The 23,375-nt window shown below is 42.0% G+C and overlaps 3 protein-coding genes across 4 annotated transcripts in view; 1 reads left to right on the forward strand and 2 right to left on the reverse strand.

Annotated features, from left to right (window-relative positions):
• Positions 1-198: 198 nt before the first annotated feature.
• Positions 199-5,176, reverse strand: LOC311129926 (trafficking protein particle complex subunit 2-like). Its single transcript, XM_084162479.1, has 5 exons — positions 5,096-5,176; positions 4,725-4,843; positions 4,318-4,462; positions 2,612-2,703; positions 199-2,522 (listed from the first exon to the last, which is right to left on the reverse strand). Exons 2-5 carry the CDS (start codon positions 4,815-4,817, stop codon positions 2,424-2,426), a joined length of 429 nt encoding a protein of 142 aa, XP_084018605.1. The 5' UTR covers positions 4,818-4,843; positions 5,096-5,176; the 3' UTR covers positions 199-2,423.
• Positions 5,177-5,334: 158 nt separating this feature from the next.
• Positions 5,335-15,978, forward strand: ofd1 (OFD1 centriole and centriolar satellite protein). Its single transcript, XM_084161689.1, has 22 exons — positions 5,335-5,653; positions 5,737-5,937; positions 6,509-6,577; positions 6,667-6,694; positions 6,791-6,898; positions 6,995-7,131; positions 7,227-7,400; positions 7,548-7,654; positions 7,757-7,876; positions 9,013-9,086; positions 9,192-9,283; positions 9,491-9,680; positions 10,703-10,833; positions 11,108-11,219; positions 11,719-12,474; positions 12,833-12,995; positions 13,085-13,185; positions 14,549-14,674; positions 14,908-15,068; positions 15,195-15,371; positions 15,512-15,585; positions 15,812-15,978. The coding sequence occupies exons 1-22, from the start codon at positions 5,558-5,560 to the stop codon at positions 15,849-15,851; spliced, it is 3,237 nt and encodes a 1,078-aa protein (XP_084017815.1). The 5' UTR covers positions 5,335-5,557; the 3' UTR covers positions 15,852-15,978.
• Positions 15,979-19,232: 3,254 nt separating this feature from the next.
• Positions 19,233-23,375, reverse strand: part of gpm6bb (glycoprotein M6Bb) — a 47,955-nt gene continuing 43,812 nt past the window's right edge. For both annotated transcript variants that reach the window (XM_084161721.1, XM_084161722.1), the window contains exons 3-7: positions 22,775-22,931; positions 22,182-22,350; positions 21,547-21,620; positions 21,085-21,150; positions 19,233-20,428 (exon numbers count right to left, since the gene is read on the reverse strand). In XM_084161721.1, coding sequence (XP_084017847.1) covers positions 20,348-20,428; positions 21,085-21,150; positions 21,547-21,620; positions 22,182-22,350; positions 22,775-22,931 — 547 coding nt within the window. In that variant the 3' untranslated portion in view covers positions 19,233-20,347. The remainder of the gene's footprint in view (positions 20,429-21,084; positions 21,151-21,546; positions 21,621-22,181; positions 22,351-22,774; positions 22,932-23,375) is intronic.

Raw genomic sequence — 23,375 nt, forward strand, 5'->3', positions numbered from 1 at the left:
CATAAAGGACCCATTACAGGCAGACCATTCCCTCAGTCAATTGTCATGCGATTTCAGTTTAGCAGAATGTGAGTGTGTGTCTATCGGTAACTTACATACCCATTGATTAGTGAATCAATATTACCTTGTACGGCACAAACATGTAAACCAGTGAATTATTTGGAACAAGGTCACCAGAAGAAATCCCAAAATTATGTTAAGGAAAGAGTATTTAATCAGAGAAACTGGACAGTGAGTCATAGAGCATTTCATAAACCTCAGGAATGAATGGCTTAGTTTACACGTGCAGCCTAAATGTGATATTTTGCCAATAATGGGTCTTTTGACCAATCAGATCAGATATTTTGCCAATAATTGGGCAAAAGATCAGAATTGGGCTGCCTGTGTAAACTCAGCCAAATATACATATTTTTAACTAGCTCTCGAGAAGTATAGCCAGCCCCCCTTTTGGGTTTTCAGTTAATGGTACGGACCACTGCTGCCTCCATGTGAACTACAATCCCGACACTCTGTCTAAACGCAAATACGCTTCACTTGCAATGCGGTTTTGGAAACCTTTGGAACTTAACTTTCATACAAGCAAGAAATATTCTTTCAAATACAAAAGGTACACTTACTTTGCGCAGTTTAGCAAAGTTGCAGCCGGCTACGACACATGCCATTCCACATTTCCAGTGTTTCTCAAAATACAGCCGGGTGCAACTTTCCTAAACTGCGTACATTCATTGTATGTTTTGTATTTGAAAAATGATTTCTCGCTTATATGAAAGTTAGGTTGCAAATGTTTCCAAAACTATTGTGTGCAGGGCGTAGTTGCATTTAGACAGAGCATTTGGGCAGCGTCAGAGAATTCCCCTAAGGTGGAAGACAGCATAATGTTTAACATTACCGTCTATTGAATGGGCTAGTATTTAACAAGCTCATTCAAGGTCAGATAAAAGCTCATACAAACCGTGTCATTATTATCAAACTAGGAAACAATGCTGGTGGCACTCACACATACATGACCAAAAGTATGTGGACACCTGCTCGTCGAACATTTCATTCCAAAATCATGGGCATTAATATGGAGTTGGTCCCCCCTTTGCTGCTATAACAGCCTCCAATCTTCTGGGAAGGCTTTCCACTAGATGTTGGAACATTGCTGCGGGGACATTTTTTAAAAATCTTTTTTTTTTTTAACTTGCATTCAGCCACAAGAGCATTAGTGAGGTCGGGCACGGATGTTGGGCGATTAGGTCTGGCTCACAGTCGGCGTTCCAATTCATCCCAAAGGTGTTTGATGGGGTTGAGGTCAGGGCTCTGTGCAGGCCAGTCAAGTTCTTCCACACCAATCTCGACAAACCATTTCTGTATGGACCTCGCTTTGTGCACAGGGGCATTGTCATGCTGAAACAGGAAAGGGCCTTCCCCAAACTGTTGCCACAAAGTTGGAAGCACAAAATCATCTAGAATGTCATTGTATGATGTAGCGTTAAGATTTTCCTTCACTGGAACTAAGGGACCTAGCCCAAACCATGAAAAACAGCCCCAGACCGTTATTCCTCCTCCAAACTTTACAGTTGGCACAATGCCAAACCCAGATTCGTCAGTCAGACTGCCAGATGGTGAAGCGTGATTCATCACTCCAGAGAAGGTGTTTCCACTGCTCCAGAATCCAATGGTGGCGAGCTTTACACCACTCCAGCCAACACTTGGCATTGCGCATGGTGATCTTAGGCTTGTGTGCGGCTGCTCAGCCATGGAAACCCATTTCATGAAGCTCCCGATGAACAGTTATTGTGCGGACGTTGCTTTCAGAGGCAGTTTGGAACTCAGTTGTGAATGTTGCAACCGAGGAGACAATATTTATGCGCTTCAGCACTCTGCCTTCCCTTTCTGTGAGCTTGTGTGGCCTACCACTTCGCGGCTGAGCCGTTGTTGCTCCTAGACGTTTCCACTTCACAATAACAGCACTTACAGTTGACCGGGGCAGCAGGGCAGAAATTTGATAAACTGACTTGTTGGAAAGGTGGCATCCTATGACGGCGCCACGTTGAAAGTCACTGAGCTCTTCAGTAAGGCCATTCTACTGCAAATGTTTGTCTATGGAGATTGCATGGTGGTGTGCTCGATTTTATACACCTGTCAGCAACGGGTGTGGCTGAAATTGCCGAATCCATAAATTTGAAGGGGTGTCCACATACTTTTGTATATACAGTGTACCATCCATTCGTTATGCAACAATGTTCCATGCTTACAATAGCTTTTATACATTGGTTGGGAAGTATCAGTAATACATACTGAATTTATCAAACATACAACAGGTGATCATAGACAAATTAGTTGTATATTATGTCTGTCTTAAAACATATTTCAAATGGAAACTGCACACAATTAAGAAATTAAAAAAGCTACACAACCATGTTGTCTAGGTTAGTTCATCAGCTCAAGAGGTGCTTCTTTCCAAGGAACTGTACTTTCCTGTCAAATGCCGTCGACCGGATTGGAGCATTGGTTTCATAGAAAGGATTCATTGCAAACTGGTAAAGAGCACAGAATAATGAACAAGAATAAATCATCAGAATATTAATTATACATGAACATACTGTATATAGAAAGGATAACTCACCTTAATGTATAAATCATACACGTCATTGAAGAAGTTTTTGATTCCATCTTCTTGTCGTACATCATGAAGCATGATGAATCTCATATGTGATGGAGATGGTTAAGGGAAAAATGGAACACACACACACTAATTATTTGTCTGGGCCCTTAGTAACAATGATGATTTGTTGAATTCAACACTGTAGACATAATATTTATGTTTTGTTGCAATGTTTCCAGAGGGCTATATAGGTCTCTGTGGCCTTGTGGTTGGTGTCCGCCCTGAGATTGGAAGGTTGAAGGTTCAATCCCCAGTCGAGTCTTGATTTTATTAGGATCCCCATGCCAACGGCGACAGCTAGTCTTACTGGGGTCCGACACATAGCGAAAAATACATTACAGACAAAATACTTTACAAATTACATACATTTAAAAACATTTACATTTACATTTTAGCAGACGCTCTTATCCAGAGCGACTTACAGTTAGTGAATACATATATATATATATATATTTTTCATACTGGCCCCCCGTGGGAATCGAACCCACAACCCTGGCGTTGCAAATGCCATGCTCTATCAACTGAGCTACATCCCTGCCAGCCATTCCCTCCCCTACCCTGGACGACACTGGGCCAATTGTGTGCCGCCCATGAGTCTCCCGGTCACGGCCGGCTGCGACAGAGCCTGGATTCGAACCAGGATCTCTAGTGGCACAGCTAGCACTGCGATGCAGTGCCTTAGACCACTGCGCCACTCAGGAGACATTTACATGTGTGTGCATCTATCAGTTACACATACATGTCAATACATACACACAAAACGTTGGTCACATGGGGGAGAGGCGTTGTGCCGTGAGGTGTTGCTTTATTTAATTTTTTTAATTATTAAAACAGGTTTGCTGTTCACTTTCGCTTTATGAGATGGAAGGGAGTTCCATGCAATAATGGCTCTGTATAATACTGTATGTTTGCTTGAATTTGTTCTGGACCTGGGGACTGTGAAAAGACACCTGGTGGCATGTATGTTGGGGTAAGTGTGTGTGTCAGTGCTGTGTGTAAGTTGTCTATGCAAACTATTTGGAATTTCCAACACATTAATATTTCTTATAAAAATAAGAAATGATGCAGTCAGTTTTTCCTCAACTCTTAGCCAAGAGAGACTGGCATGCATAGTATTGATATTAGCCCTCTGATTACAATGAAGAGCAAAACGTGCCGCTCTGTTCTGGACCAGCTGCAGCTTAACTAGGTCCTTCTTTGCAGCACTTGACCATATGACTGAACAATAATCAAGATAAGATAAAACTAGAGCCTACATGACTTGCTTTGTGGACTGTTGTGTCAAAAAAGCAGAGCATCTCTTTATCACAGACCGACCTCTCCCCATCTTTACAACCATTGAATCAATATGTTTTGACCATGACAGTTTACAATCTAAGGTAACACCAAGTAATTAAGTCTCCTCAACTTGCTGAACAGCCACACTTCATTACCAGATCCCAAAGACAAAAAAAAACAGGACCCGATGCTTCTCTGCCTGGCACTCAGCACTCAAGATTGGGGATATGTCCCTGTGATAGGCTAGCGTCCTATGCAGAGTTCAATTGTACATCAAGCTGCCACAAGCTACAGAAACAGGAGATATGCTCCTGCCCTATGGACTGTTCTGGCTTGGACAAGGCTACTTACTTACCTGTAGGTATTGGGTAATAGCTAGAAAAGGATATGTCCTGCAGTGACAAAGGCAGAGACGAACCACTCGTTGAACTTGTCCACAGTTTTCAGGTACATGTTGTTAGACAGCCACATGTTTTCATCCACCAAGTCGAGGGCTGCATGTGCAATGAACTGGTTTAGATGCCGGTGGTCATCCTGTTTACATAGAAGAGACAGAATGGTAATCGAGTGGGCATTACAGTAGCCTCTTCTTTTTACTGGATGTAGACCAATATCTATAATATAAAATAAAATCAATACACAGTTATATAGGCTAGCTGCCCCTTTAGACAGTTACCAGGAACATAGGCCTATATATATATATATATATATATATATATATATATATATATATATATATATATATATATATATATATATATATATATGATGTTGAGGATACCATAAAGACACTTTCCTTTGACTCAGCTTTACCAGCAGGCAAGAATTCCATTTCAAAGACAGGATTATCATGATGCCCAACCATGACAAAATAGAAACTCCCAGACATGTTTCTTTCCAGCAACCTGCAATGTTCTGTGTGAACAGAAATATATACATTATTGGATAGTAGTAATATGGACACTGGACTTAAATCCTTAACTAGCTAGCTAAATTAGCTTGTAGCTAACCTTAATGTAGCTATCGTGCTGCAAATACGTGATTATCGTCAAGCTAAACACATTGAAGCAAACTACAAAAGTCTTAATTTTCATAAAGATCCCATAGGTACATGCATTTGACCTCTAAAGCAATGGTTTTAATTTGATAAATCAAATGTTTGTTTACCTGTTAAAAACGAGCCTCTCCTTTACGGGGATAACGTCGCTGTTTGATAACGACATGAAAAAGTTGAATATAAAATAAATTTGCAATAACAAGGCGATTTTGTAATTTTGTATACCTTATATTACATTTGATGTATGCATATGTAATAATATATCTGTTAGTTGACTAATGTATTTGTTTTTATTTCTGATTTCAAATACATAATATATGCATCATAACTGTGCGACCGGAACTAGAACGATAACATGCCAGTTCGTTGAATTCAAAGCTGTGGGCACTTGGAGAGGACGCCGTTGGTTACTAAGCAGGTCATTTAAACCCGAATACGTTGAAATAAGTGCCATAAACACTAGCTATATACATGTTAGTCGCGTTACAGAGAATTTGGTATTTGTCTCCAGCAAGAAAAACCAGCTAGCAAGTATTCGTTGATTGATCCTCTGTTCCCCAACTGAGGTCAACATGTCTGTTGCCAAGGAGGAGGCTTTATCCCCAGATGAGCTGAGGAAGAGGCTTTACCAAACCTTTAAGAATCGAGGAGTGCTTGACACACTTAAAGTAAGTATTTACATTAGTATTTAGTATTTTACTACCAAAGACCATTGTTTCCCCCTTTGTCAAACGTTATTTCCTTGTTCCAGACGCAGCTTCGTAATCAGTTGATCCATGAATTGAAGCACCCCATCTTGAGTGGAGAAACTGTTCCCAGGCCAGTCCCTATGAAGTCAGACTCTGTCCTGGTCACTGCTTCTAACAGTCTGGTGGTAGATCATCTGAGGAATTCTGGGTATGAGTACACCCTGTCTGTGTTCTACCCTGAATGTGGCATGGGCAAAGATAAGGTGAGCACTTGCACTTATGCTTTGGAGCAGTAACACAGTACTAGGGCTGGGAATTGCCAGGGACATCAACGATAAAATATTATCATGATACCGATACGATATGTATTGTGATTCAATACTGTGATTTTATTGCGATTCAATGTTCCAAACATATTGCTCACTATATGTCTGCAGCAGAGGGACAAAAGAAAGCCATGAAACAAAGGTTATGATCAGTCATGGAAATAAAAGTGCTGAAAACAAATTGGCTCCCTATGTTAAAAAAGATGGAGAACAAGCTATGACATTTTGGTGCAGGTACAGCCAACTAGCGCAAAAATAATATTGCGATATTGTCAAAATGATACGATATATCGTCAAAAATAAGGTCCTGATATGTAACTATCGATTTCTTTCCCACCATCACTACGCAGTACTTTATGTTTGGTCCTGTACAATGCATTGTATTATGTTGGAGCTCTGAATGACCCCACTCCAGTAATGTGTGGTCAGCTTTGCTGGTGCTGAACTCTCAGCTTCTTCCTTTACAGTATACTCTTTGTTGACTATGCTCTCATCTACACCCTGCCAGATTTTCACTTCAAGAGACCTTCTTCAACTCATGAAAATCAGCCCGCCGTCACCCCTTTACAAATCTCTGGTAATGACAACATCTTGGAAAAATCATACAAAATGATAATAATTTGTACCTATGATGTGAATGATGGTTATTAATATTTTTTTCAACAGGCATCAAGCACACAGAAAGATAATAAGGGTATGTTGCATGTTGCGTGATGTTTACTTTCATATTCCAAGCCCCCTGTTGTCAGCTCGAGCATCCTGTCATGTCCCTTATTGATGTCTCTTCCAGGTTTCCTGATGAGTCTCCTGATAGAATTAACAGACCATCATCTGCATGGAGAACGATGTGATGCTGAGACTCAGACCACCACTATGCCAGCTTATAGAGAATCTCTTGGTATGTATGAAGCACTCTCAAATTAACCAAGTATTACAGTAAAATACTGCTTGACATACATTTAATAACTAAATAATGGACATTTTGTGTGTGCAGTTGACAAGATGAAAATGATCGATGAGGAGTATGAAGCTCTCCGCTACAAAGGGGACAAGTGGGTGTCCTATGAATCTAAGCTTGCTGCATATCGAAAAGAAGTTGAAGCACAGGTTCAAGCAGAAATGAATGCAAAGGTATGACTCTGTTTCTCAACGCCTCTTTATGCATTCTGATGTTCTAGTGTTGGAAATGTTTATATTGAGAAACGTGGTGCTTTTTGCTTCTTCAGCTGCAACATTATAAAGATGTGGAAATAGCCAAAGTGAAGATGGAGGAAAAAGATAAATCTCGCAAAGAGATTTTGCAGCTGAGGCAGGACATGGAGAGGACTTATAAGATGAAGTCAGAGACATTGATCAATAGGGAGAAGAACGCCATCGATCGATTACAGAAACAACAAGAGGTACTTGATACTCAGTTCTCCAATCATAGATTCAGTGGCCAATTCATGTTCTACTTGGGTCGTTCTATTTTCTTAAACTTTTTGCTTTCGGTGTTGTGTGGTTATGTGATGTTATGGATTACTTTGTATTTCATTTGTGTTTTTCAGATTGAGGAGAAAGACGTCTATATGCAGAGACAAGCTGTGTTGAAAGAAATAGAAACTGTGCGGAATAGAGAAGCTGAGCTGAGGTTAAGGATGGAGGCTTTTGAAAAGTAAGATGAAGTCATATTGCCGTACTCATGCTGAATCATTGTCATACTGGGGTTATCAGGGTTGGTTTAGCATGTTACTCACAGAATGCGTATTCACCACAGGACTTGCAAAATACAGGAAGACAAGACCAAGACCATGGAGGACCTGCTGAGAAGAAGAGAGTTTGCAGTGAAGATGACGGAGGACACCTATGACCAAAAGCTGAAGAATGAGCTTTCAAGGTATTATGATGTCATTTTGCAAAATGTAGCCTACTTGGACTGTTCTGTACTTTTTTTAGATAATAGTTACCTGCTCTATCGGTTGGATTTCCCTTCACCTCCCAGCACATAGAAGGCCTCATCATTCCATGACATATATTCTCTCTGCATCCAGAAGGTGGCACTCTTGTGTAGAGCAAAAATATGAGTATTCTGACGTTCACCATCATATCCTCTATGCATATTTTGTTGATGTATTGTGTGCTTGGATCCAGTTCATCAAGGACAATTAATTCACCTTCTGATTCAGTTGATAAAAGGGATTGCAGGGATGATACTGTACAGTGTATTGTACAGCCTTGAAAATTGGGCTAAGTAGCTTTGAATGCTAATAAGTTTGACTCTCACCACATCTATCACCTCTTAAACCCTACAACCACAAGGTACTTATTTTTAGATCGTAAATCTGGCTAGTATAGCCAGCTGTCAGTTAGCATTAGTGTAACATGCACGAGGACTGGGCACAGAGGCTGTGCAACAAGCAGTCCAGATGCATGGCTTCTTGAATAGAGCATCTACCCAGTGCCAGTCTCATAATGCACTGTCGTGCACTATCATGTCATGGTTTTGAGATAGGTGGCTCATTTGCATGTTACAGTCTAAGTATAAGAAGTTTGATGTACGCTAAGCAGTGCAACACTTCAGGAAACTATTATGTTACCGTCACGCTGTATTTAAGCAATAAGGCCCGAGGAGGTGGGGTATATGGCCAATATACCACAGCTAAGGGCTGTTCTTATGTATGACGCATCGCGGAGTGCTTGGACACAGCCCTTAGCCGTGGTATATTGGCCATATATCACAAACCCCTGAGGTGCCTTATTGCTATTATAAACTGGTTATCAACGCAATTAGAGCAGTAAAAATAAATGTTTTGTCATACCCGTGGTATACGGTCTGATATACCATGGCTGTCAGCCAATCAGCGTTCAGGGCTCGAAACACCCAGTTTATAATATGTTACATTACTGTCTTATATTACTAACATGTAGGCCTATGGCATTTATGTTACTGTCAGTAATTATTCCATGTTGTTTATGTCAATGCTTTCCTCGTATAAATAACCTTAGTGATTATTTGGTATTTCTCTCTATCAGATATCAGCTTGAGTTGAATGAAGAGTACATCAAAAGGACCGAAACACTCACAGAGAATGAGAAAAGAACCAAAGGTCTGTGTTTTTCCTGTAGGCCTTCATTATAAACAATGTATTAACTGTTGTGCTTTGTATCATTTTATACGAATGTCTTATCATCGCCCATTCCTTTTCTCTCAGTGGAGACTATTCGTATGCAGAAGGAGTCGGCTGCAATCGATGCCAAGCTAGAGGAACACCGCAGAGCTTGTGCGGAGTTGAGACAATTGCAGGTAAACTTGGCAACCAATGATACTGTAATGCAGAGAGTGGCCCTGCTTTGTAGGATTGTCCTTAGACAGATTGTCATCAGATGGTTCACAGTTTTAAGCTGACTAAGTTCATGTGTACAACTGAGACATAACATGAGATCCACAGACATAACATTTTCACATACTGATTTGGCCCTTACTGTATGCATGCTACTCTCTGTCATTTAGATGGAGCTGGACACGTCCCAGTCTCAGTTCTCTCTGCTAACGCAGCAGAATGAGCTGCTGAGAGAGAGGCTGGAGACCATGAATGACTACCCCACCCTGAGGCGAGAGAGGGTGGAGCAGCAGGCCCAGTTCAGGCTGCTGAAGAAACAGCTGGAGGAAGCTCAGGAGGAGAACCAGCGCCTGCGGGCAGGTGAGGAACGATGGCCTTACCAGATGAGATAGGCTACTGCCTTCTTCTTTCAGTTTTGCATAGGTGGGCTCAGTCTGGGCGTGTGGGCAACCAGTGACATTTTCCTTTCCTTTTTGCTTCCATTTTACCCTCTAGCATCTCTCTCTGACTAGTACTTTTCTCTAAGTGGGAAACGTTTGTTTTATCACTTTCGCTAGTTCAGAGGTTACATAGTTTAGAGATGCTCTCTATTTTCTGGTCAAATGGAATGTGTTGAGAAATATACAAATAATGCATGAAATTCTTTTCCAACCCAGAGAGGATACAGTATGTTGTTTTTGGCTGTGTGGAGTCTGTATAGACACTGTAGTGGGAACTATTCAGTCTACTCTGCCCAACTGGTCTTGGCACTGTGGCAAAGTCTTTTTGGATGTGCTCTAGATGACTGTCAATGCGGGGCCTCTCTGCAGTGTTTGTGGCTTTACAGACGGCTCTGTGAAGTGAAAGCAGGGGGGATGTGGGGGTGGATGGGGCCAAGCGACGGAGGGGAGGAGGGACAGAGGGCCCATGCTTCATCCCTCTCTGAGGGACACAATGCTCTTCCTGTCAGAGGAGAAGGGTGGACGGGGGACCAATGGGCCGCTCTCTTTCTCCCCCCCCCTCCCCTCCTCTCTCTTTCTTACTAACAGTAGGCTTCATTAACCACAGAGTTAGGCTAGTACCATGTGCTCGATAATGTCAACCTCCCAGCACCATCTCAGCCAAACCAATGTACTGTAGCTAGCTGAGGAGATTAACTGGAGCGTATCACATAACTTCTGATTTTCACCTGACATGAAAGTTTTTGCCACAAAACCTCCCTTGACATTTCTGGGGCATTGTCACAATGCTTTTAAGAAAAATACTCAACCTAAGCCCATTATTACTTGTCCATAGTTGAAAAGTTAAAGATTGGTAATTGGATATACTGTACAATGAGTGCTCTAATGTGTAAGCTGTTAGCCGGGATGTTGTGACTCTCCTATCCGATTGTCTCCCCGTAGATCTGGGCAGGCCGTCGGTGGAGCAGCTGGCGTTACAGACGGAGCTGAGGAGGCTGGAGAGTGCCAGGAGGCTGTCGGAGGAGGAGTTTGACAGCCACAGACAGGTGCTGCAGGCCCAGCTCCATAATGAGGTCAGTGACACAATGCTTCTCTGATAGTGTGGGAAACAATGTGGAGAGTAGAGCGTCTTCTTCTCTTTAACACACAACTGGCCTGACGTTTAGTTCTTCATGGTTATAGTTAGGCCTTACATCTGGGTTTCGGTCCAATTGGGAGCCTGCATGTCATCTTGCACCTGTTGCAGGGTCTTCTTCTCTGTCTGTAACATCTTGTTGGCTGTGTCCACCTGTTGGAGGTGTTCTCTGTCTGTATTAACCTCTTGTTGACTGTGTCTGTGTATACCAGGTGGAGCGCTCTGCCCAGTTGAAGGCCCAGCTCATAGAATGTGAGGAGAGGACTCAGTGGATGACCACCCATGCAGAAGACATCAAGATGCAGCTCCGACAAACACAACTAGGTACATGGTCCTTGTGGCGTGTTTTTTTTTTTTTTTGACATGGCTAGTCACCCTGAATCATGTGTGCATATTGTAGTTTCTGGATCTAGCTCTGCTACACAACTATGTATTTTTCATGAAGCCTAGCCTTTGTAGCTTAGCTTGTGTAGTAGTCTGCATCTCAGTAGTGGCCTGTCCTGACTCTCTTCATTCCTGTTCCTTCATCTGCTCTGATCTTCAAAAGTTGAACAGGTGAAAGCAAGTCCTACAGTAGGCTTTCGACACACTACTTTCGCTTAATCGCTGTTCTCAGATCAGTACAGATGAAGGAATGGAGACCAGGAGAGGAATCCACTTCATGATATTGACAAGCACCCTTAGACTTAGTTTACAAATCACTTTCTCCATCTTATCTCCTTATGGTGGTTGGTATTTTGTCTTTGCCCTCATCTTCTCCTCTTTCTCTCCCCATTTATTTTCCCCCTTTCATCTCTTGGTTCTGTGTGATTGCGGTGGGCAGCTCTAGAAAACGAGGTCCTGCGTAACCCTAAGCCCTCCCTAGTGGACCGCTCAGTGCTGGAGCTCAGTCCTGATAAACTAGTGCCCCCTGATATCTATGTGGACAGAGGTGTCCTGAGAGCCTGGGCAGCGGGTTATGATGATGTGTGTGAAGCAGGTGTGATGCCCTCTCGAGGGCGCAGGCCTCGCTGGGGGCGGAGCAGCTCCCTAGACTCTGACGCTGAGCTGGTGGCCGGGGCCAAGGCCAGGATCAGAGAGCTGGAGAAGGAGGCGGAGACGCTGGAGGAAGCTTACAGGAACTACCAGCAGAGGGCGGTGTCTCACATGCTGCCCCCGCGATGTCTCTCAACCCAACGAGCACCGGTATCACCCCGCCCTCACTCACCTCAGAGGCAACATATCTCTCACCAACGCCCTCGCTCGCCCCAAAGACAACAAGTCACCCCCCACCCTCGGCCCCACTCACCCCAGCATCCACAGGTCTCACACAGACCTCTCTCCCCTCAACGACAACCCCCTCCCCAGCGTACTAGAGTCCCCACCTCTCCCCAGCCCAGAGTGACCTTCGCTGAAGACCAGGCCCAGCATCAGTACCCTGGTCCAGGGAGTGGAAGGGACATCCAGTCCCTGGACTTCAGTGAGGCCCGGTTTTCAGGAGACAGACGCCCCCAGGAAGGCAGCTCCTCTCCCCCTAGACGCCTGTCTTCCACACCCCTCTCCCTCTCCAGGAGGCAGCTTCACACAGAGCCTGTGGAAGGTAGGAGCGTGCAATCTGTTTTAGTGGGTTGTTTCACTTCAAACGGATTTAATGTCCCAAGCGCTTTACTGCCAAAACTGTAAAATGTGTTTTGGAAATAATTCATTGTCATTGCTCAAAATAATGCTTGTCTTGGTGTATAGTTAGTATTTTATATCCCATTCATAACTTGTGATTCATTGAGTCAGTCCATAACATATACTGAGTTTTAGTCGACATCTTGTCATCTCCATCTTTTTTCCCACTTTAAGCCCTACCATTTTAAGCGTTTTGAAACCCCATATGACAGTGCTGAAGCTGTATCTTCTGTCGTTTGCTGCATTTTGTAGCTAACAGTTGCTCCTCCTCTCATTCTCAGAGGCTGAGGTATCGTCTGTGGCGTTTCCTGTGCTGTCTCCTGAGAGGCAGCTCTCCCCCCTCCCCCTGCTCCACGGAGAGGTGGCGTGCGCAGGGGATTTTACCTCCAATCTCTCCCCACCTCTCAGCCCTCAGCTCAGGAGCACCGCACGAGGCCAATGCAGGTAGCACCAGGGTTCACCACATGAAGGGCATTATAACAATATATTACGATTGATTCAGTTCAGTGGTACAGTTGTTTGTTTGTCTGTAGTCCACCACAGGTACAGCAAATCATCTTCTCCAGTTCAGAGTCAGAGTCTTCCCCTCAGCCTGAGAAGATAACCATTGAAGATCTCACAGAGCCTTTGCCAGGTACTCTTAATCCCAGATCAGTTTTGTTATCTTGTGTTGGTGTCCGTCTTGCTTTTTGAGAAGCAGCAGATGACACAACAGGTGCAGGGTATATTCCTGGGATATTGTGCTGGGGGTGTGTTCAGTTTTAATATGTACTTGAAATTGGACCAAAATGACTCATCCATCTCTCTTTCTTCAATATGGGGTTTAGTTTACATAATACTTTTCACTACTGATGACTCTAATGTACTTCAATTCACATTATGTTGACTATGTGCTACTACGTACATTTTATTGTACATCGTCCCCCGTCCTTAAATAGTGGGATTTACTTCATAACCAGTCAACCTTTCCATTCTACCGTGAAAAATACAAAGCACTATAACACCAAGCTGAATTATGATTGATGTGTCTGTTTCCAGTCGTATTATTACATTCCACTATATAATCTCTGTTGACCGTAACCATTGAACGGCATTATGATTAAAATGTCACCTTAATTCGTGGGCAGCTGTTCGCCATGCTGGAGTCAGTCTATTAATATCTGCTGTGGCTTGGAGATATCTGAGATGGCAGAAGCCTTCTCTATAGGACGCCAGGCAGAGATGACACAGCCCTCTGTGCTCCCAGCATGCTTTGCTTCCTAAACATACAGCACCTGTGCGTTTCCCCACTGTAATGCTGTAATACTGGAATCATACCTTGGGAAGGGCAGGGGCGGGCGGGGGGGCAGCAGCACCTTCAGCACTGCAGGAATGGTGTTGGGATATTTGCTTGTGTTGTTGACCAGTGGCATTGAAATATTCACATATTTCATTATAAATGATGCATCCAAGGTTTTCTGCATCTGATGTTGCAGATTGACTGATCCATATTAGATTTGGGAGTGTTTGCAAATCCAGGCATGTTTTCACCTATGAGAAGCATCTTAAAATCTGAGTGCTGAATCAGTGCCAACCAACAGAGGGTACGGACCATATAGTATGCCATATGTCTGCCCATACCAAATGCCCCTCCTAACCCCATATGTTGCCTTCATTCTCATACTTTTACTGGTGAATCCCATTTAGAATGACTGCTAGTAATGCATATCAGTTTAAGGTGGCCTTAATCAGGAATTACTCTTTCCATACATTTACACAGGTTATCTATAAATCACTGTAACAACAACACATACTACTAAATCAGTTATGTCTGTTTTCAAATGGCTGTGTTTTAATGAATGTGTGACTGGCCTCCAGAGTGGCCTCACTGGCCCGGCACAATGGATGAAGGGCAGCTGATTATGTATTCTGTGTTGGTCCTCCTGGCCTCACTGCTTTATGGCCAGAGCATAAAGGGCCTCATTGTGACTCTCTCTCTCTCCCCCCCCACCCTCCAGAGCCCAGACACATTCCAGAGCTGCTCCTGGACACGGCAGGCCCTGAGGAGGAGGCCCTTGATGGGCCCCTGACTGTCCCCCCATCTCGGGCCCCTTGGGACCTCACAGAGACTCAGCTGCAGGGGGGTTAGTAATGGAGCACATCCCCTCTCCCTAGAAGAGCACACCCAACTTTTAGACTAATTGATCTGTCACTCCACCCACAATGCAATGGCCATACTCTGGCCATGTTTTATCCAACTTGATGTTTGATAACTCACCACTATACTGCAATATGGTAGTCCCGTTTAAAACCACTGTGCAGGGAGCACCGATTCAGCTCATTCTTTTAACTCAAGTGAACCCACTTTGATTTGTAGAAGTTCAACAAACTCTGGATGAACCTGCCAGACAGGAGGAGGAAGAGGAGGAGCTGAGGTGGGAGCGAGAGAGGAGAGAAAGAGAAGACAAGCGACGGAGGGAAAAGGAGGAAGCCCAGGAGAGGGAGCTGAGAGAACTGGAGAGATTGGAGCAAGAAAGGGTAGGGATGAACTACTAGACTGTTGCGCTGACATTCACCTTTATTGATTTATTCATTAATTTCCAAGTTTTTAGACTCCTTCTAAAATGACCTTAACATTGATGGATTGACCTATCTGTTTCTTAGCTATTGGAAGAAGTGCAGCAGTATGAAGAGGTGGGGGAAGATGAGGAGAGAGGAGGGCAGGAAGAACCGAAGGAGGCAGAAGAGCCTCAGGAGGAGAAAGCCCCGTCCTCAGACAAAGATCCACTCCAGAAGTACATGAAGATGATCATGGAGCAAAGACGGAGTCAGCATGTACAGGTGCGACACACTCACACACACTTTTCTGTGAAGACCTGTTGGTGTCAACAAATCTGCTGACAAGCTTTGTTTTTCTTGTGGAACTGAAGCAGCAGGTGAGTGTATCCAGTGGAGTGTTTGAATTTGTGTTGTTATTTTAGAGCCCTGCTGGTAGAGAGGAGCCAGAACACAGGAGCCCTGAGGCCAAGAGTTTGTCTGATGAGAAAGATGACAGGTAAGTCTAAACATTTCACAGTGCTTGTGAGAGAGGAGAAGAGTTTGGCAGATTTGAGATCTGGCAGAGAGACTGTCAGTGAGGTTTCCTGACTCACTTCACAAGAAAGGACCTCCTCTCCTCTGATATACCAGTATTTTGGTTTTTAGACCAATTTATCAAGAACGTGTTTTTCAATCCTATCCATAGACTAATACTAATAAACGATTATTCTATTCCTCTTTAGCGTTGCTTTCTCACATGAAGATGCAGATGAGTTCTGGTGAGGTGGTACAGAGTGTGAAGACGTATGTGAGAAAGGTGCAATACTACTGTACGTCTTACTTTATTGTTTTTTTGTATAAATGTCAGTCTTGGTTCATTAACTAATAAACCTTCGATTTATAAATGACACAGTGCCTCAAAGTGACTTATCGACACTTGCTTACAACTTTTGCGTGTGTGTGTGTGTACCATGACATTAGGTTCTATACCCATTGACATGGAAAAGAAATGCAGTACATAATTGAATGGAGTTCATTTTAGTCTTTTTTATTTTCATAAAAACAGTTAACAGGCTGGTTGAGAGAGAAATGTCAGTGGATCCCAGTCAGACAGGATGTTGGATTGGTGTCCTCCTGGGGATTGATCGGTAGCCATTTTGATTTCTATTATTTTTTGGTACTTTTTTCACAGGAAGCACTGTATAATGAGACTGTATGATCAAAGTAATTCACTTCACATCAGTCATCTTCCTGCAGGCCACTTTTGAATCTGTTCTACAATATTTCTGAGACCGCTTTGTTCACAAAATAAGATGTTGTCAATCAACACTTACAGTGGCTTATAAACTTTGTCTGAACCGTATTCTATTCATGGTCAGATTGCCATTTTCAATTATATGGTGATGATTAATATTCATAATACTGTGAGGCGTTAAGTATCACTTGAAATAAATTCACAAGGAAGCCCTTGACACTCATAGAAAAAATGGGGTACACTATTAGGTTACAAAATACTACAGAGGATTCATATACTTCAGACTTGGAAAAATAAGAACTAAGAAACACCTAGGACTACTATGCCATACAATGGACATACAATGGATTAATTTGTTCTCTGTTAGAAAAAGAAAAAAAAGGAAACAGGCAAACACTGCCTACCATAGTTGTCAGTACAAATGACTACACATCACCTGTATCACTGCAGAAACAGTTTTCTCCTTCATGCAATAATGAATAAACATCAATATCCCTGTGTCTCCTCTACCTAACAGAAAAATATTACATCAGTAATTATGTCAGTATTTTAACAATTGCATGTCAAAAACAATACTGAAATGCAATTGAAGAGATTTTGAAACTTTTTTTCTTAAGTGGTTATATATTCAATAAAAAACAAGATTGAAACATCACAAAAAGATTCCTGACTTGTAACATCTTTACACTGTACACATACAAGCACTGATTTTTTTGTAGATCCACATCCTAAGACTGAGTTAGCCTGGATGTAGAAGGGATAACATTCACACATCTTACTTGCACTGTCTAAATCGTAAGGTCTGCCATGGTAACAAAGCACATCACATTCAATCAAATAATGTTTCGTTACAGATAGCCATTTTTTTTCTCAACCAAGTAAAATGTAAGCATCCTGTATCTTGTAGTTATAGGGATGAACATTTAACAATCGCAAAAGGGAACTTCAAGTCACATGGGAATTTGGAATTAACTGTGAGAGATATACACTATACAATAGGAAGCATTTATTCATCCCAACAATAATTTGGATGTACAAGCCCCACTGTCCAACAGGGTAGTATACCATCCTCATGCTCTATTGTCAAATTTGAAATTTATTTTTCATCTCACAAAGACATTAACCATGACATTTTAAATTATATGTAGACTGGCTATAAAAATGCTGCATTTAATAAACAAAAATGATACTAATTATTACTCATGGTATCACACTTTGGTGATGAAATATTTTGGTCAGTCTAACAGTATAACTCTTGTTGGCACCATTCACTTGCCAGAGTTTAAAAAGTCTTTACATGTATTTTAGTGTAAGGTATTCTGCCTTCCAAAAGGACTAAAATCTGAAACCACCACGGTTTTGCTTACAGTTACATGGGCACGTGGTTAAGTAAAATACCTGTGTATGTACATAAAGTGTACCTACGTAGGCCCACTATTGTACACCTGAGGGAATTAGTATTTTGCATCATTATTTATGCACGTGATGAATGTAAATTGTGAAATTCTAGAATCAGAATTAGCATACCTATTTCAACTCAATGTCAGCCCTAAAATAGGAAAACTACTATCAAGAGAAAAGTCATCTAAACCTAACGTAGTTTTAATGGGCAGAGGGGTAACATAAATACATTGTCAATGAAGCCAACAAATGCATGTTCTGTTCTACAATGGAATGTTGTTGTGCCTTCATATTCCTCTTCCTTATATTCTCTCCATTCAAAGCCAGGAGGACCAAACAAGTGTGCAATTAAAAACAACACATTTAATATAACTGTGATTTTGTAAGGCGTTTCATGTTGTGCTATGAAGTGTTATCAAAACTGCATCTTTGATTTAAAAAAATCAGATTCTCTTTTCGCTGACACGAACTTCCTGCTCTCTCTTATTCATAAATGCCCAACAGTCAGGCCAGAATCATAACAGAACACTCTAAAACAAGTTTCACTATTTCTTTACATTCTTGTGTTAGAATAGTGCAATGTTTCAAGCTTCACCAGCAAAGACTGATTAGGAAGAAAACAAAAAAAAGCATTTTTCTAAACGGTGTATTTGTCTTCTTCGACAATTAGAAAAATAAAAACAAAAGTATATTCACATACAAAACACAAAACAGAGGTTCCGACACGTCTTGGTTAGTTAGTTGCAGAAAGCGACATTGATGCATTAGTTTGTTAGGAGCTGTGTTACTGTGCTGCATGAGGGCAGCTGGCAGGTTATGGGAGCTGAGTGTTCTCTTGGGCCGGTAGGCCGCATGAGCTAGCCTGGGTGCGGCTGCGTGTGTGTGTGTGTGTGTGTGTGTGTGTGTGTGTGTGTGTGTGTGTAGCCATAGAGGTGTAAGGGGCGGACGAGGGCGTAATCCTTATGTGTAGGAATTGAGACATTCCTTTGAGCGAGAGGTGATGTCGTGCAGCTCCTGCTCTTCCTTCATTTTGATGTCTTGGTAGGCATGCATGTGACTGGCGTCCTTTAGGTAGGCCCAGTTTGCTGAGAGAATCATGAGGAAGTGGATCTGGAAGAGAAGGGTGAGGTGGATGGCCGGTGAGCATGTCAAGATGCAAAGCAGGCTACAGGAGTCAGAGCTACGTCACACACACATATAACACAACGTTAAGCTGACAACAGACAAACCACAGTAATGTTATATCATTATTATCGACACAACTAACATTATTATTACACTATGCACAAACAGTACTACAGAAGAGACATTTTGAAGGGGAGTGGGGTTTGAGGTTTTGCGTGCAAGCTTGATGAGGATGGTGGTTAGTGAAGGTCAGAGGTTAGTGGGAAATTAGATTGAGATGTGAGATGGAGTAGACCCTATCTTCCTGTGTTCTGTCATTGGTAGTGTTCTCAGTTAGCGTCTGTCTTTCATTTGAGAATAAAATAGACCATTAAGGATATTTTGTACACAAAGATTGTTTATTTTGTATAGAAAGAGAAAAATAATAACTACAGTCTTCAGAAATCTTAGGAAATAATTAAATATTTATGAAATATGGAATATAAGTAATCATAAACAGATTAAGGAATACAAAAAAACTACAAGTAAGCATGCAGGCTCAGTGTTAAAAAAAACAACAGTGGCTCTTTAAACAATTGATTGGCAGTTTCTGGATGAGTCAGAGAAAAAAGAATTAAACAAAACATGAAACTATCAGCTGAAGCTATGAATGCATCAGTTTGCATAAAAAAATCACATTACTCCTCTAAAATAGGAAAACCTCCTTTATAAAATGTATGAAGTCATAAACTGAGGCTATATACCTTGAGCAAAAATATACCCCTGGTACTGGCCTAACCCTTCAAAATACTAGTTATATGTGCAGTTATTTTTGAAGTGCTACTGTACAACACTGTTCATCTTGTCTATGTCATCTTACAGATGAAGAGTGTCTACATCTATATACGATTTAGGAGCTAGTTTGTGACAGAAGCTTGTAATACTGACAATTCTCTGTGTAACACTTTGTGGCTTGCACCAAGAAAATACAAAAGTACACATGATCAAACCGAAAACATGAATGGGGAAAAGGCACTATGACAAGGCTGGCTGGTCCTCAGACAAATTGACCATTAGTAAAAAACGAATACTTTTTTTCACCCCAAATGTAAGAGCGATAGTCATAGCACTGACTGAAGCCTGAGAACTCATTCAAAATACTGTATTGTCCTGTGATTAAGTGTTTTTTGTCTTCCTATTCATTTAAGGGAGTTATTACTGATTTAATGTTCTAATCAGATCTTAACATGTGCTGGAGAAAAGCATAACCCTGCCAACTATACACCACCCCATTCTGAAGACAACTCTCCTTGGGTACCGTTGAACCTTCCGACAGGCCTATACCTGGATATCAAATGCTAAAGGACGCATACAATCAGCTATTTACACTTTAGGTGAATACTAATGGAGATATGTTTTTGTCTATTTTCTGTCAGTTTTTAGTCCATGTAGTAAGTGGCTGCTGTCTCTATTCAGTTTAGTGTCATAGACTGTACTGTGCTGTGTCTCTGAACACCATTTAAAACTTAGTGCAGCAGTCTTCTCGACTCTTAAACTTCAAAACGGCAAAGTTATAAGTGGTAGCCATCATGTAGATCAGCTGGTGGAAGAGAACAGAATACAGGCGGTAAGAGAACACTCCAGGAATGTGCATGGCTGCCATATGGGCAACAACTGATCTTTCATTTTTACTTGTAAAAAAAAAAAAAGTATTAGTAAAATATAAATGTTTGTCACTTTCAGATGTGCGTTAAGTAGAAACTTGTGAAACTATCTTTGGAAGCAATCAGAGAACAAAATGAACTCGATGGCCTAGACTTTTAAAATAATTTTCCTGTTCTATCATACTCATTGTTTTCAAAACACCCAAGATGGGACTCTTTGGAAATGTGGTGGCCTTAGTTCAAAGCACTCTGATTTAGTCTACAAATGTTTATATCCTTACAGAGATTCTCCTTGATACTGTATACACATTGCCAAGGCAAGCCTCCACCCTGTTTCCTTTTTCCTAAAATAAGACTGGGGCCAGGGGCATCTAAGCAGATAGTTTACAGCGAATGGGATTGGAGATGTGGAAAAGCCTATGTGTAATCTGCTTTACAGAGGTTACATAAACCATATGGGAAATGAGGAGAGGAGCACTGGATTCATTTTCTACAGTCAGATACAAACCGTGCAAGGATGGACTGAGTGGGAGGATGAGAGGAGAGAGAGAGAGAGAGAGAGAGAGAGAGAGAGAGAGAGAGGTGAGCTTACCAGAGCAATGACGGTGGCCCCGGCTCCAGCGCATGCTACAATGTACAGGTGGTAGGACAGGTAGAACTAAAAAAGACAAGAAAAAACATTGATTTATGTGATTGAACACAGTACCACAGTACAGTAACTTACATTTACATTGTAGTCATTTAGCAGACGCTCTTATCCAGAACGACTTACTGCATTTATCTTAAGATAGCTAGGTGAGACAACCCCATATCACAGTCATAGTAAGTACATTTGTCCTCAATAAAGTAGCTGTCAGCAAGTAAGAAAAGACAAGTGCAAGTGTTAGTTCAGGAAAGGCAAGGGTGTTTTCATTGAATACAATTTGTTGTTTCTCTGTGGCCCCCAACACATAATATGGTTGTGAGCGCATGCATCTCAAAGTAATGACACCAAATAATAGACAGTATGTCACCTGTGAATGAATGACTCTGAATTAGAGGAGAGAAGCCTTACCTCACTAGTATTACAGATGTCTCCTAGTGTGGACCCACAAGCCTTGCCTGGTGTAGCGTTCCAGGGGATGATACCTGCAGTCAGTCGTTAAAGTCAAAGGTTAATATTTATACTGAGCAAATTCTTCACATCATGTCTTCATAAAACGTCTTCATATAATTCAGATAGTCATGCAGTAAACAAATCAGAGTAAAATCGTTAATGGCCCATAGTCACATATCACATTAGAATTTACAGAATGGTTGTAACTTCAAATCACCATTAAAATGTCATAATTGGAGAGTTGAGTGTATTAAAGCTGTAAAACGCGACTCACTGAACATTATGTCTTATTGCTGCTATAAAACTCGACCTGAGAGGACACAGGGAGGCAAATCGAGCTGTAGAAAAGATGCCACATGTGGTTTGTTATCCTATTCACTATTTATCACACTACTGTCTTGGCTCTCAGCCACTATGGTGAAATATGGGTCATATTCAGTAAAGCACACCGTAACAAGAAGTTGGTAACAGAAAACAAAAACACGTGTTTCTTATTGGACAAGTTTAAGTAGTCCCTCCCTAATTTCAGTCTGTTTTCTATCACATGGTACCTAATGAAGATGACCCTGATTGTGACTGAGGCATTCTCTTACCGTACTGACGGACGTCCACGCAGATGGAGTCCACGTTGGTGAAGTTGGCGACTGGTGACCTCATGGCGGCACAGGTGGACCACATGTTGTAGAAGAGGAAGACGGGCACGGCGGAGAAACCAAACACACCCAGCCAGGCAATACCCAGGATGTAGGTCAGGAACACAAACTGAGGGGACACACAGACACACACACACACACACACACACACACACACACACACACACACACACACACACACACACACAGACAGACAGAAATACACAGCATCTTATTAGCATTAGGCAGAATGGAATCATAAACAGCATTTTCGCAGCCTATTTGATGAGTAGGTCTATAAGGGAGGGACTGTTTGTGTGTTCATTTGCAACAATATTTGCTCATTATGGTTTTCATCAACTTGTTTGATTGATCGCATCTAACCAGGATTAAAGCATCATGTGGTTTGGTGGAAATATTTAAACAAATGTTGTTTCGATCTTGTTGAACAAATGGTCTGATAGCCAGTCGAGATTGCAGTGAGTTGGTTGGTTGTGTTTCGTGTAAGTTCAGTGCATGGTAATCACAGTCCAGTGGTGTTGATAGTGACGTACCATCCCACTAATACAGCGCCCGCAGATGGTAGTCTTGAACTCGCTGTGCAGCTCCTTGACAGCGCTGGTGGTGTAGAAGCCCTCGGCCAGCAGGATGATCCCATAGAGGAAGAAGAAGGAGGCGATGCCATAGATGACGTACTGCATCAGCTGTATTCTGTATAGGAGCAAATCACACACAAACCATCTTAGTGTCCCGTGCGTGATCAAAGGCACAGAGCTTAATCAGTTCACATTAGGCTCGGGTTGGAAAAATGCAACCTACACCATTCATTCTGTGAAAATCTTGAAATCATGAACAACTTTGTCTGATGAACTGTAAACAGATGTCTTCGAGTGAGGATGACTGGCTCAGTTTCCCCCAAAAAAGGAGAAACAGTCCCAAACCCTTCACCCATCCTGGACAGATAACAGGTGATACATGCCTGGGGAAATAACCTACTAAAAGACCGATTGGCCTGCTAGACATCTTCAATTAAACAGTGCACTCACAGAGACTCCCCTTTCAACCTCAACACAAAACATATGCTCTGTCCTGTCCTCTCTTTCCTCTGTTTTTCTCCTTAGACTAATGGATTAAAATAAGAAGAGCTCCATATTA

The sequence above is a fragment of the Coregonus lavaretus genome, assembly GCF_964263955.1.
Source record: "Coregonus lavaretus genome assembly, chromosome: 5".
Taxonomy (NCBI): domain Eukaryota; kingdom Metazoa; phylum Chordata; class Actinopteri; order Salmoniformes; family Salmonidae; genus Coregonus; species Coregonus lavaretus.

Excerpts from the sequence above, each read along its gene's own strand:
- LOC311129926 (XM_084162479.1), bottom strand. The coding sequence starts at position 4,817 with ATGTCTGGGAGTTTCTATTTTGTCATGGTTGGGCATCATGATAATCCT. Across the intron at positions 4,463-4,724 it reads CTGGTAAAGCTGAGTCAAAG|GATGACCACCGGCATCTAAA; the intron begins GAAAGTGTCTTT and ends CTATGTAAACAG. Across the intron at positions 2,704-4,317 it reads TGCCTTTGTCACTGCAGGAC|CATCACATATGAGATTCATC; the intron begins ATATCCTTTTCT and ends CTTAACCATCTC.
- ofd1 (XM_084161689.1), top strand. The coding sequence starts at position 5,558 with ATGTCTGTTGCCAAGGAGGAGGCTTTATCCCCAGATGAGCTGAGGAAG. Across the intron at positions 12,996-13,084 it reads ACCGCACGAGGCCAATGCAG|TCCACCACAGGTACAGCAAA; the intron begins GTAGCACCAGGG and ends GTTTGTCTGTAG. Across the intron at positions 15,586-15,811 it reads TCTGATGAGAAAGATGACAG|CGTTGCTTTCTCACATGAAG; the intron begins GTAAGTCTAAAC and ends ATTCCTCTTTAG.